We start from the raw sequence: 14052 nt of genomic DNA, 5'->3' as shown, positions 1-14052 counted from the left end.
CACTGCAGCCTTGACCTCCCCAGGCTCGGGTGATCCTCCCACCTCAGCCTCCTGAGTAGCTAGGACTACAGGTGCATGCCAACATGCCCAGCTAATTTTTGTATTTTTAGTAGAGATGGGGTTTTGCCATGTTGGCCAGGCTGGTCTTGAACTCTTGGGCTCAAGAGATCTGCCCACCTTGGCCTCCTAAAAGTGGCTGGGTTTACAGGTATGAGCCACTGGTACCCAACCAACACTCTTAACACTCTAGAATTCCTTCAAATTTCAAAGTTTTTCAATCTTTCTTTCCCCTCAATTCAAGCAGACTCAGTTTGTCTCATCCATTTATCTGTGGATGGGCTTCCACGAGTTACAAGGAGGCTCTGACAAGCGTGTTTTCAAAAGTCGTCCAGGTAATTCTGAGGCTGTAGAGGTTGAGAGCTGCTGGTCTTATGTTTTTATATCCAGCAGAACTCCTCACCCCACAAGTAAATGATAAGCATAGTCAGGGACTCTTGGTATGGAGAGTCAGGCAAAGGGGCTGGCTTTCTGCCCCACAGGAGGTCAAATCAGATAAAGCTGACAAAAATATACAGGCATCAAACAATTATACCAAGTTGTTATTCTCTGGCAATTTATTTCGCCAAAGAATAATATTTATTGCCTATATTTATTGCCTATAATAATTAATGCAACAGATGTTGTATGTCTTCAGAGGCTAAAATGTGACCTGGCGTTGAGGGCAAGGTACAGAAGAAAAAGCACTGACCGAGAGTGACAATGTTTTATCTGTAGAGGCACCCACTCACCAAGCCTCGTTCTGGCCCCTAGTATGACAAAGGGCAAGGCTGTCACTCATCCATCACACATTTCCTGATACGCCTCTCTGTACCAGGAGCCTTGCCAGGGCTAGGGGATACCAAATGAGACAGACTGACTCATGGTAGTTGATATGGTTTGGACATTCATTTCCTCCAAATCTTGTGTTGAAATGTGATTCCTAGTGTTGGAGGTAGGGCCTGGTGCGAGGTGACTGGGTGATGGGGGCGGATCCCTCGTGAATGCTGTAGCACCATCCCCTTGGTGAACTCACCCTCACTGAGTTCACAACAGGAGGTGTAGGTGGCATACACGCTGCTAACCATGGCACTCCCAGACTGTAGTCTTGGCTCGGGTTTTACATCATAGGTTGTTGCAATGACGTCACATGTTTTTAGGTGGCATTCATAGGACTGGAGATTTCAGGACCCACTTGGTGATGATGTCATCCACTTGGTGATGATGTCATGCACTCTGTGCTGGTCAGATGGTGTGTTCCATTTCAGAGGGATATTGACTGTGTGTAGGATGCTCAAAGGATGGTGAGGGGTCTTAGTCTTCTCAGGTGACCTACTGCTCTGTGAGCCATCTAGATATTAGGAGGATGTTAAGGGGAAGCAAAGTTTTCATTGCCCTAGTGTGAAGTCAGTGAGGGATGAGTTCTCACTGAGTTCACGCGAGATGTGGTTGTTTAAAATCATGTGGCACCTCCCCACACTCTATTGCTCCAACTCTCGCCATGTGATGCCTGCTCCCCCTTCACCTTTTGCCATGACTGGAAGTTCCCTGAGGCCCTCATCAGGACAGATGCCAGCACTACACTCCCTGTACAGACTACAGAACTCTGAGTCAATTAGACATTATTTACTTATAAATTATGCAGCCACAGGTGTTTTTTTTGTTTTGTTTTGTTTTTTGAGATGGAGTCTCCCTCTGTCGCCCAGGCTGGAGTGCGGTGGCGTGATCTCGGCTTACTGCAACCTCCACCTCCCGGGTTCAAGCAATTCTGCCTCAGCCTCCTGAGTAGCTGGGATTACAGGTGTGTACCACCATGCCTGGCTAATTTTTTTTTTTTGAATTTTTTAGTAGAGACTGGGTTTCACCATATTGGCCAGGCTGGAATGGAACTCCTGACCTCGTGATCCGCCTGCCTCGGCCTCCCAAAGTGCTGGGATTACAGGTATGAACCAGTGCACTCGGCCAAGATGTATCTTTATAGTAACGCGAGAACAGTCTAATATAGTAGCTGCCCTCAGAGAGTGTCCAGCCTGGCAGGACAGGTGCATACACAGTACTGATACCAATAAGGGCTGTAGCAGCTTCCTATAAGGCAAGGTTTTTCAGCCTTGACACTGTCAACATTCTGGGCTGGAAAATTCTTTCTTCGGGGAGTAGGGGACTCTCCTGTGCATTACTGGGTGTTCAGCAGCATCCCTGGCTTCTACCCACTAGATGCCAATACAACACACCCTCCTCCCACCTTCAATTTGTGAAAACCAGAATGTCTCCAGGCACTGCCATATGGCCCCTAATGGCTAAATCACCCCCATTGAGAATCACCACAATGAGGTGATTTAGAAGGACAAGAAGGTAGCCTCAGGGTCCATGAAGGCTTCACAAGAGGTGGGGGTCATCTGGATTAGGCCCAAGTGGAATGTCTCAGGCAGCTGAGGGCCATTCTAGGTGGAAAGAATAAGTGCCTAAAGGTCTGGAAGGAGGAAGGGCACAGGTTTGGGAATGTGAAGCGTTCTACATTGCCAAAACGTGTGGTTGCGGCAGGGGCACTGAGAAAAGTCAAGGCTGGGTAGGTAGAGGGAGGGAGAATCAGCTTGTGAATGGCTTCTCTTCCTTTGTCCTCAGGAAACACTGAACTCCTCTTACTCCCCTAACTTGACCTGGGTGGGCCCAGCTCCTCTCCCCAGCCTCTTCCTGCCCTCCAGGATCTGCCTGAATATCTCACTGTTCCTTCTGCCAGGCTCTGATGTCCCCATTCTTTACTGGTTACTTTCTTCTCATTATTAGCTCTTGACCAGCATTCTCCTGGGAAACCTTCCTGTACCACACGGGGTAGTGGGGGTGCCCCCGTGCTCGGTGTCCTGCTCTGACGGGGCCTGCACATCCCTCCAGAGCCCGTGGGACAGCAATGCTTCCTCACGCACCTGCATGCTCAGCCTGGACCAGAGTCCTCAACGCGGACCAAGGGACTATATCGCCAGACTGTCACATCCTCAGAACCCAGGCCAGCGCCAGCACCTGAAAGCTTATCAAATGAATAGAAGGACCCTGCAGACCAAGTTAAGGAGTCTGCATTCCCTCAGTCACAAATAAGGGCTCCCTTTAAAATTGTTTTCTTTTTTTTTTTAAATAAATGTGTTTATAGTTGACTAAAATATCTAGAATAAATGAGCTTGTTTAATCAAATAATTCAATTTAGGCAGCACATACAATGTAGGAAAGACACTCTTCAAATGCATCTAATTTGCTATTACTGGAGGCAGTCCACCACTCAATGACTTCATGAGCACCTTTAAATTAGCTTGGCAAATGATCAAAATAGATTTCACTTTTCTAGACATACAAGTAAAATAAAACTGAAAACAACCCAACAGGAGAAACCCGGTATGTACCTCTACAAAATAAAGCTTGGCGTGGTGCAATGAAGTGGTGCAATCTATGTCACAGTTAGGAAGGCAGGGGTCTTGCCTCATCCTGCCAGGAACAAGGCCGTACTCTGAATTAGCCAACTACTGGTAGGTTTTATAGCAGGCTGTGAAGTAACCAGACCTTACCATGGAGCAAAACTTTGCTTTCCCTTAACATCCTCCAATATCTAGACGGCTCACAGAGCAGTAGGTCACCTGAGACGACCAAGACCCCTCGCCATCCTTTGAGCATCCTACACAGTCAATATCCCTCTGAAATGGAACACGCCATCTGACCAGCACAGAGTGCATGACATCATCACCAAGTGGGTCCTGAAATCTCCAGTCCTATGAATGCCACCTAAAAACATGTGACTTCATTGCAACAACCTATGATGCAAAACCTGAGCCAAGACTACAGTCTGGGAGTGCCGTGGTTAACAGCTTGCACGCCAGCTACACCTCCTGTTGTTTTTGAGGCTGCTTTCTTCCCTCTGTCTCCCTCTTTGATTCATGAATGCAGGTCTCTGACTTGGCTTTGTTATTCTAAGCCATACATTAAAGTGGCATCAGGGGGATTTGTTTTTCTTGCTTGCCTAAACAATTTTGGAGGTAGGCCCATGTTTCTGATCTTTCATTAACAGCAGGAAAGGACCAATCCCACACTCAGCTCCACACCCCAGGGGGGTGAAAGAATGCTTCCTCAATCATATTTCTCCAGGTACCAGCCAACCCCAGTCTTCCCAGCCAGCTAACACAGCTCTTGGCAGACACAGCAAGTAACAAACTTCTGCAGCCAAATGGCCCCCACTTTGTGGTTGTCAGGGCTGCAGGGTATGATGGGAGACGCTTTAACAACATAAAACAGGCGCCTGCATCCCCTGAGCATGATAACAAAAACACCTTAGGTTTCAGGATTCATTCAACACCGTTCAGCAGGTCCTTTTTTTTTTTTTTTTTTTTTTTTTGGAGTTGGGGGAGTGGTTAGTCTTAACTCTTGCAGGCAATATTACTCAGAGTGTTTCTTCCAAAAGTTTATTTGGGACAGCTTATCAGACCAACACCGGGGGAAAATCCTGTAACTATGAGGCTAATATAGTCCCTATTAAGTTACGTAAACAAATGCCCCAGCAACATGCTAAAGAACTGTCTTTACTAGTTTGTCTTTGGGGATCCAAATGTAGCTATGGGCTTTGTTTTGTCTTTTTTTTTTTTCAAGTGGGGTATTAGTACTGTAAGAAGAGCCAGTGCAAGGTTTCTAGTAGCAAACATGGGAAACTGGTTGGACAACGCCGATCAGAAAAGGTTCCTCTGCCATCTGTCCTTGAGGCTGTGCAGTTACCACATAATAAATTTACAGACACGGCCCCAGGTAAGAGCAACACCTTTAATTCTCCAAAATCTTTAAGGGTTCATTTGACCATCTTCTGAGGATGTTCTTCTAAGTAAGCCCAGTATGAATTTGTTTTTTGAAGTAGCTGAGTTATTAAAGCAAAAGTTGAAAATCAACATCCTTTGGATAGTAAGACAACTTTGAAATGATGGCTAAAGTATCTTCCAAATGGTCATGCAGATGGGTTTTAATTCCTCTCCCACCCCTAAGCTCACAGAAGCTGAAGTGCCGAGGACAGAGTTGCTCATCTCTCTGGAGGTTTCACAAGTCAAGGCTGCCCTTGAAGTCAGAAGATCCTTCCTGACCTGACCGCACTGTGCTCCTGCTGTTCGCAGCCTCACTTACTCCACCTGAGCCCAGTGAGCACCTCATTGGTCCTCACACCCACCCAGCCTACTCGTGCCCCAAGGCCAGTGCACAGGTGCCACACCTGTGGCCTGTTATCCCCAAATCGCCTTGGCTTATCTTCTGTCACTCAGGTGTCTTCTCAGAAAGACCTTCTCTGGCCATCAATGGTGAAACCACACCCCTCAGGCCCCCACAGGTCACCCTCCATCCCCTTTCCTCTGCTTCATTGTTGTTTGTAGCCCATGGTGGGTAATTCACGTTTGATTCCTGTCTGTACTTTCTTCCCCCATCCCCACACATTTAAACTCCTTAAGAATGAGAAGGGCTTCTTCAAACACCATTCACCTTTGCCCCAGTGTGTAGAACAGGGTCTAACACATACAGGCATTCAAACACCTGCTGAATGAAGGACCATGAGCTTCTTGCTTTCTGCAGCAAGATAACGTCCTTCCAGAGATGGGCCAGGGTCCCCTTCCTAATAACCCTCAGCTTCCACATGAATCATGAGTCCTGGTGCTGCTGAGAGCACAACCCCCTCTTGGCTGGTCAAAGTAGTTCTACTCCATGCCTTTGGGGAGAAGGCTCAACACACTCTGCTGTGAAAGGCCCCATTCCCCAAGCCAGATCTCTCTACCTCTATTTGGAGAAATCAAAACCTTTATAACCAACTAGCGGCTAGTGGTTCTATGACTGATGTCTTGATACAATGCACAACCCAGCCCCACTTGTCTGAATGCTCAGTGCCTGGGGGCCTGCTAGTCATCTCTCACAAGGACCAGGGACCCCCCCCCTGAGAGCCAGGCACCTGGCTGTGGGTGGTTCCTCCTGACCCACCATAGCCCTGCACCAAGCTAAGCCTTGCTCTGGTCCCACTGAGTAGCCATCAGAGCAGATTCTGAATGAGCTATCACCTCTGTGCCTAGGGCAGCCCTGGGGGCCACCTCTCTTTCACCAAACAGAGCAGCCATGCAAAACAGCACAGCTGTACAAAGGCAGCCGGCATAGGGATCGCTGAAGTTTTCAAAAAGAACGAAATGTACACAATGCACAGGCTAAAAGGGAAGGAGGCTAAGGGCCTGGGTGTGGACTACCGTGTGGAAGGCGCCAAAACAACGCAAACGTTTAGTAGAAAAGAATGTCATCTAATTTATGCGACAGAGCTGCTCTGGACTCTGTGGACACAGAGATGAATTCCTGTCCTCAGGGAGACTTGGCCTCCCACAGGCCAAGGCAGGGCAGCCACATGGCCCGCCAATTAATATCGTCAGAGATGGCAAGCCCAGAGTTTTCCAGCATAGCAGTTCCAATACGACACTCGCTGCCTTTGCTGATGGAAATATCAAACTCATTAATTAAACATCTACTGGCGGTCAGGCCCCTCACTGTGCTTGGCTGGTCTCATCGATCTCGCTCAATGCATAGCAGCCCCCTGCTCAAGCCCCGGAGGAAACTGACTGTCTGATTACTCAGCATTTATTGAGACGGACACAGTGCCTTTGATAAATACTATACCCTGAGGAGGCACAGAAGACAAAACAAAAAAAAAGCCAGCCAGCTCATCTACCTCCCTCCAACCACCACAACAAAAAGATTCTGAAGATTCTAAAGAATGTTTGCTTCCGCTTTTTCTTTTCCAGGACATGCCACTTCATGAGTCATCTCCTGTTGGTTTCTGAGTGTTACTGAGTTGGAATTTGCTTACATTTGGGGTAGGGAAGGGGCTTTTGCACTACTCTGCTCCTAGCGTTCCCGTCCTTGCAGCGTCCTTAATTTTTTGTTATCAATTCCAAGCTCTAATTTTCTTTAAGACCTAGGCCAGCATATTATTGCTAGGGAAGAGTAGCAACATTTCTCAAGGAGAGGAGGAGGGAGTCTGCCTCGCTGTTTTGCTCTTCCAATGAAGATTTTCATGTTATAAACTCTTATGCACTCCCTTTGATGGAGACTTGGGTTTTTAGAGTGCTGAAGTCCCCAGGTTGTAGCATTTAGCAGGAAGCAGGGCAGTGGGGCTGGGCTAGTCAAGTGCTATCTGTTGAGGCAGAGATAGGTGAGACCTGATTTTGTGGATCTGCTGGATAAACAGACTTTGCAGGTGTCTGATCTGACTGGGACACACATGCAGGGAAAGTTTTTTCTCCCAGGGTCACTATTCTCAGGAGTCTCCAGTTCTATGCTTGATCCTTTCTGACTTTGGACCTCACCTTCTGGTTTTTATTCATGTAGAAAGGTTACCATCCCATTCACCTGCTCCCAAGGGTAGACAAACCACAAGTGTGGAATTCCATGATTTGTAGGTTACGTAGCCACATTTAACAGGAGTTTCCAAGCACCACATGCTTTCTCCTAAAGAATGAATCCACTTCGTGCCTTGTGGTGGGCATGCTGGCAGGTGACTTATCTGGGCAGAGGGTCTTGTGGTACCTCAAAGCAACACATCAGGAGGGTGGCCTTTTATGGGAAGCTCGCATCTTACTTTCTTCTTCCCTTAATCCCCACACCTGGATCCCACCTCTGGCTCCTGGGGTCTGGGTGAAGGCAGGAGCTGATGGTGCTGAGGCCGGAGATGGGAAGAAGATCTACGCAAGCCCAGCAAGGGCTGGCACTGTAGGCTCTAACCCCCATGGGTGTCTGTGTATTCCTCAGCTGCATGTGAGGGCTCAGGCCAGGAAAAGGCAATGGGAAATAGAAGAGAGAAGGACTCTCACATAGGGCCAAGGGCCTCTGCTCCTTCCAGAAGCCAAACACAATCTCATAGCGGCGGCCAGGTGCAAGTCCAGAAGAGGCCTTGGAGATGATCTGAACCAACTTTTATAAATATACACACAGGTGAAGGAACTGAGGCCAGGGAGGCTTTCTGCACATGCTTGGGAATGGCAGAGAGGGGATGGAAGTCTGGAGACTCCAAGGTCTACCCCAGGGCCCTTCCTGCAGCAGCATCCAGCCTGCTCCAATTTTGAAGTTGTTACTCTAACACCCTGAACACTGGGTCTCTCCCTCTTAGATTCCCACCCACTGCGACTCCGCATTGATGGACAGACACTGAACTAGTGGGCAATATGTTATTTTCCCTGTGGCTTGTAGAGATGGGGCGGGGGATGGTGGTGGGAGGCGGAACAGCAATGACCCAAGTCTGTGGAGGGCTCTCCAGGGGCCCTTGGGACTTCCCTGGCTGGAACAGTTATCTTGGCAGTGGAGCAGGGAATTTCTGTGCCCTGATGTTCAGGGTTGGGGCAAAGCTCAGGAAGTTCTATTTCATGGCGTAAGAAATAAGCCCACCAGGGTGGGTGTGACAGGCTGAGACTCTCAATATTCAAAGGGGAAGCATCTCTGCCAAAGCACAATGCTACATCATGGGCAGGGGTGCCCAGAGGCTGCCCTCCCCAGCAGGCAACATCAAGATCAGCCCCAGCCTCTGTCACAGCTTTCTTGCCAACGAGGATGCAGGCCACCGAGCCAGCCCTGGGCCTAACTCTAGAGCATAAAAACAATGCTCACAGGCAGACACCATGTGTCCCTCCCAGGGGATGCCACAGTGTCCAGCTAACAGCAGAAGCACAGTCATGCTTGTGTGGGTTTCCCCAAAGCATGCCACTTTCTGTCTAGACACAGATGAACGGTCAGTCTGTGGACACGAGCCCAAGATCATGGCAATTTTACCACTTGAAGCAGCAGTGGTCTCTGAGGGGTGGCTCTGTGTGCCCACCCACTGCTTGCCAGCACCGGCCCCTCTGGCCTGAGCATACCTTCCTCAGCTTGTCCTTCTCCCTACTGTGTGCATCCTCCAAGATCTTGCGCTCCGAGTGGGCCCTCTGCAGCTCCGTGCGCAGGCTCTCCACCTCCTCCTGCAGACTCAGGCTGGGGTCCTCACCCAGGCTCTGCTGGTAGTGCGCCAGCTCCTTCTTCAGCCTCTCTACCTCCATGGTGTATGTGGAGGTAGTCACGGACAACTGCTCCGACAGTGTCTTGAACTCTTTGTTCTGTGGAGAACATCAGCAAACAAGGAGAAGGGAGAGGAAGGGGTTGGGGGGAGAAGAGGTTATTTTACCAGGAAAAAAGCATGAAGGCAATCAAAAAAGGAACTTCCAAGGTAAGATTAAGTCTCACAATCATTGCATGCTCAAGTGCTTGCCTGGCATCCCCCTAACAAAACACTATTGTGAACTTACAGAAACAGGAGAAAACAAAGAACAGCAACACTGGCATTCAAAGAGTTCGAGAAGCTTTCCTGAGCATGTGCAGAGCTGGAAGCTGCCTGGTAGTGGGTGGCTCTATGTCGGGCTGGGTGGATCCTACACCTTATTTTTAAGTTGCAGAAACAAAGAAGCTGGCTCCCTGGGTTTGCAGCCTTCACTTTTTAGGTTTCCCTGCTCTTTCATACTGAGCCCTCCTGCCTGTGGACTTGCGAGCACAAAGAGCTGCAACCTAATCGCTGGCTCTGAGACAAAGGCCCCCTTCAGCATCCCCTCTTCCAAGGAGGCCCTCCATGGGGCCTTGGGATCTCTTTCACCACCTGTCAGCCATGGCTTGCCCCATAAGACTCTAAGACTCAGGGAACTGATGCCCTGACCCACCCTGCCCAGACCATGCTTCTACGGATGGGGTACCCAATCCCAGCCCACTCAGGCAACACAGTTGTGAAGCATCCCCCATGGGCCCAGAGCCCTAAGAAGCTAGTGCTGGTATCAAGTGCTACTATAAATTATGGGCAGAAATCAGCACCACAAGAGTTGAGAGCATCAGCTAAGAGTGGTCAGTGGGGAAAGTGGAGAGGAAGAAACAGGGCTCTCCAAATCATCAAGCAGGCAACAATGGTCATTGATTATTCTTCATTGCTCTGGTCTGCAGGAGCACCAGGCAGAAAAGAGCTAGCGGCCAAATCACTGATAAGCTGGAGCATCCAGGAATCAATGATTAATTCACATAAGAAATTAAACTTCACAGAAAACAGTGAGGAGCAGCAAAAGAAAAGCCCTTGGACCCTGTAAAATGCCACACATGCTGTAGGGCCTTGTGGTTGTGACCAGTACGGCAATGCACAAGCCAGCAGTCCATTTCCTGCACCAACACAACAGAATGACACATGCTACCCGCTCCCCAACACTCTGCAGGAACCTCCCAGTTACAACCTGACACACCTTCAAGCCTGGTCTGCCGGTCAGCCATGTTCTAAGGCATCACAAAGAAGAAATCCAATCAAGCAGATTCTATTTGAAAACCCCAATTCATGTCTGTATTATCCACTCCAGTCTGGGTCTCCACTGGAGGCTGAGGGTCTCTGCACAGGGGAGTGGGGCAGAGGGAGGGAACACATGCTGGGGTAGCCACCCTCTGACTTCATCTCTGCTCTGGGCTAGACATGAGGTTTGGCCCAGCTGCTCTCTCTAGATGGCATAGCCTGGGTGAGATCACTAGGAGTGGGAGGGTAACTAGGTGGGGGTCTCTAGGTAGAGCTTGTTGGGGTATGAAGAGAGGCACAAATGGTAACAGGAGGCACATCGTGTCCTGCTATTGACAAAGATGGTACCTCAGAACCCTAATGCAAAGTATGATGTATCCAGAAGGCCCAGCTGCATTGATCTTGACATCACCTGAGACCTGGCTCAGGGATGTCAGGGAGTTGAGTGGCTGGAGCTGGACAGACCTGTGCTCAGACCCCAGCTCTATCGTTGATCAGCTGTGTACATCTGACCTAGTCATCCAACCTTTCTGTGCCCCAGTATCCTCATGTATAAAGCAGGAATATAACAGTAACTCCTGCTCAGAAGGTGGTTATCAAGATTAGGGAGATAAAGTACTTTGCTAGGGGCTCAGTAAACATCAGCTATCTTCCTTGTTCAGGTTCTCTATGGAGAACCCTGGAGAGATGCCTGAGTCTCTGGCTCTCTGGGGTGTGGATGGGGAGCTCCTATGTCTTGTCGTGGGCATCCAGATATGGTCACTGGGGACTTGTGGAGGCAGTGCGTTTTCTGTTCTGGACATTTGACTTCAGAAGGGCAGGCCCCAGAAGGCTTGTCCTTGCACCTGTAGGTGTCATGGCCGTGCAGCCAAGCCTGGAAGAGGGCAGGGCATGGGATGCCCACCCCCTTGGAGACCCCAGAAGCCTTCCCTGTCATGTTACTGCCCCAAAGACTTTCCAGTGGAACAAGATATGGAGGTAGAAGGCAGTGATACTGACGATCCTGACCTTGTGTGGGTCTAGGCTAATGAATGTATCTGTGTCTTAGTTATTAGCAAAAAAAGTAAAGAAAAAAATTTAACTTTATTTTTAATTTTTCTAGGTACATAGGTGTGTATATTTATGGGGTACATACGATGTTTTGATAGATATGCAATGTGAAATAAGCACATCATGAAGAATGGGATACCCCAGAAATAAATTTTAAAAATATAAAAAAGCTTACAGAATAAGGATGTCAAGAAATAAAATATTTTTGTACGGTTGTACATGTTTGTGTTTTAAGCTAAGCATATCACAAAAGAGCCAAAAGTTAAAGGTGTTATTTATAAAGTAAAAACATTACAATACTCCAAGGTTAGTTACTGAAGAAAAACAATTTTCTAGTAAGCTTACTGTAGCCTAAGTGTACGGTTTATAAACTCTACAGGAGTGGACAGTTTATAAAGTCTACAGGAGTGGAAAGCAATGCCCTGGGCCTTCACATTCACTCACCCCACACAGCTTCCAGGCCTGCAAGTCCCATTCATGATAAGTGCCCTATATAAGTGTGCCATCTTTTACATCATATTTTTATTATCTCTTCTCTATGTTTAGATATGTTTAGATACACAAACACTTACCATTGTGTTACACCTGCCTATGGTATTCAGTACCGTAACATGCTGTACAGGTTTGTAGCCTAGGAGCAATAGGCCATACCACATAGCCTAGGTGTGTAGTAGGCTACACCATCTAGGTTTGTGTAAGTGAAATCTATGATGTTCACACAACTACAAACTCTCCTAATGATGTATTTCTCATAAGATACACCTGCCATTAGCAGATGCATGACTATATATTATATATATACATATATATATATGCATGATTACATATAACAAATTTAACATATTTACAAAGTGACTACTAAGTATATGGAATCAGATTGATTTAAAAAGCTACTGACTCCATATATTTACATCATATTTTTCACATAAAATATATTTAAGGATAACCTTATATTCATAAGTGTCTAAGGAACTTTACTCTCATTATAAATAAATTGTAAGTTAGACTGGCCAACTCTAAATGTGTGCTTGACTAAAGTCAGGCTGGCAGAGAGCTGAGTTCATGGACTACATCGTTTTGCTGAATGATGTCATACCACAGCCTATCCCAGGGACACTGTAAGAAATGGTCTCAAGAACCAGCACTGTATATATCACTGCAGGATATGGTGAAGGATGTGGTTTGTCACGTCACAGATTATGAAAGCCCACAGGAACAACATGTCAGCACCATGGACAGCTCCAAATCCTCTTGAACTGCATGGTTCTTTTCTGTTAAGAACTCTCAAGCCACTCAGTTTCCTTCCTGTTACTGTTTGCGTGGAAATTTGGTGCCAAATTTGCATCTTTTCCTTCCAGTTGGGTGTACAAGGCCTTAGGATATGAATTTTGGGTGCTAACCTTACCCTGATTTTATCTTCATTTCCTCCCTTACTGACTTCTTGGCAGTGAGGATACTTTTTTAGAAAAAAGCTTCCCAGGGTATTCTAGAGCACAGTCTGGGGATAGGAACCTTACTCTTGCCAGATCATGGTATCAGTGAAGTTTTGAGCTAGATGTTACCTTAGAGATCTCAGGCGAATCCCCTTGGAAGAACTACAGGAAATCATTTCCAAGCTATCAGCTCTGGTGGTGAATATAACCGAGACAGAATCCAGGCCTCTGTCCAGTGGGGACTCTGTCTACTCCTTGTGCTGTTCTGACAAATATCTTGGGACACCTTCACCTGTGGTGTCCTTGGTGTTCGCAGATCCTCCCCTTCTGGCTTAAAAACCCTGTGTGCCCAGAGGACCACTGCCTAAATTGTCTCCAAGAACTACAGGGAAAAAAAAAAAATTCACTTGCAAACAGCTGGCCCTATCTGCTAAGAGACTGCAAAGAAACAAGCCCCTATATAGAGCTCTAATGGAGATTATGTCGATGCTTCCTCTTGTAACAGAGTGTCAAGCATGTTATTTGACACTGGGTCACACTCCCCACTTTAAATGCCAGCCAGTCCCAAGGACAATGCTATCTGTACGGGCATGAACCCAAACTAAGGCTAAGAGTCTCCCTTGGACTGAGGAGTTCTCCTGACATGTTCCAAGAGTCTCCCAACAGCTAGAGATCTTATAGTTTGTTCAGAGGGGGCAGAATATACCTGAAACCAGCTTGCGAAGTTTCAATCCCAGCCATGCTACTTACTAGCTGTGTGACCTCAGTCAGGCTACTTAACCTCTGTGTGCCTCAGTTTATTCATCCTTAAAATGGGGATATTAATATGTATCTCCTAGGGTTCTGATGGGGATTAAATGAGTTAATATGTGAGAAGAGCACAGGGTGCCTAGTCAGGTAGCGCAGGCAAGGGCACAAGAAAGCAAGAGCTTATCCACCCCTCCCGCCTTTTCTGATCACCCTCTACACACAGGGCATCCTGCCCAGGGTAGCTAACACCTGCCACCACTCACAGATGTTTGTCAAGCAGGAAGCTTAAGCAAAAAGCTTCTTTTTTTTTTTTTTTTTTTTAAATAGACCATTTAAATCTGCTTTTCTTTGATTTTTCAAGCACGTGGATTGTAAAATGCTACATTTATTTTTAGCCTCTCAAGTTAACTTTAGAAATCAGCAATGCCGATGCAGGGCCCTATGGCTGGAAAGCAAGGGCTG

At 47.4% G+C, this 14052-nt stretch overlaps 1 protein-coding gene across 2 annotated transcripts in view; it reads right to left on the bottom strand.

Annotated features, from left to right (window-relative positions):
• The window catches only part of MYO5B (myosin VB), a 395079-nt gene that overhangs the window by 67835 nt on the left and 313192 nt on the right, over positions 1-14052 (bottom strand). For both annotated transcript variants that reach the window (XM_005586729.4, XM_074022272.1), the window contains one exon: positions 8925-9158. In XM_005586729.4, coding sequence (XP_005586786.3) covers positions 8925-9158 — 234 coding nt within the window. The remainder of the gene's footprint in view (positions 1-8924; positions 9159-14052) is intronic.

Source organism: Macaca fascicularis, chromosome 18 (genome assembly GCF_037993035.2).
Source record: "Macaca fascicularis isolate 582-1 chromosome 18, T2T-MFA8v1.1".
Lineage (NCBI taxonomy): Eukaryota > Metazoa > Chordata > Mammalia > Primates > Cercopithecidae > Macaca > Macaca fascicularis.
Note: the sequence above shows the minus strand (reverse complement) of the source record. Positions and strands in the feature narration are given on the sequence as shown.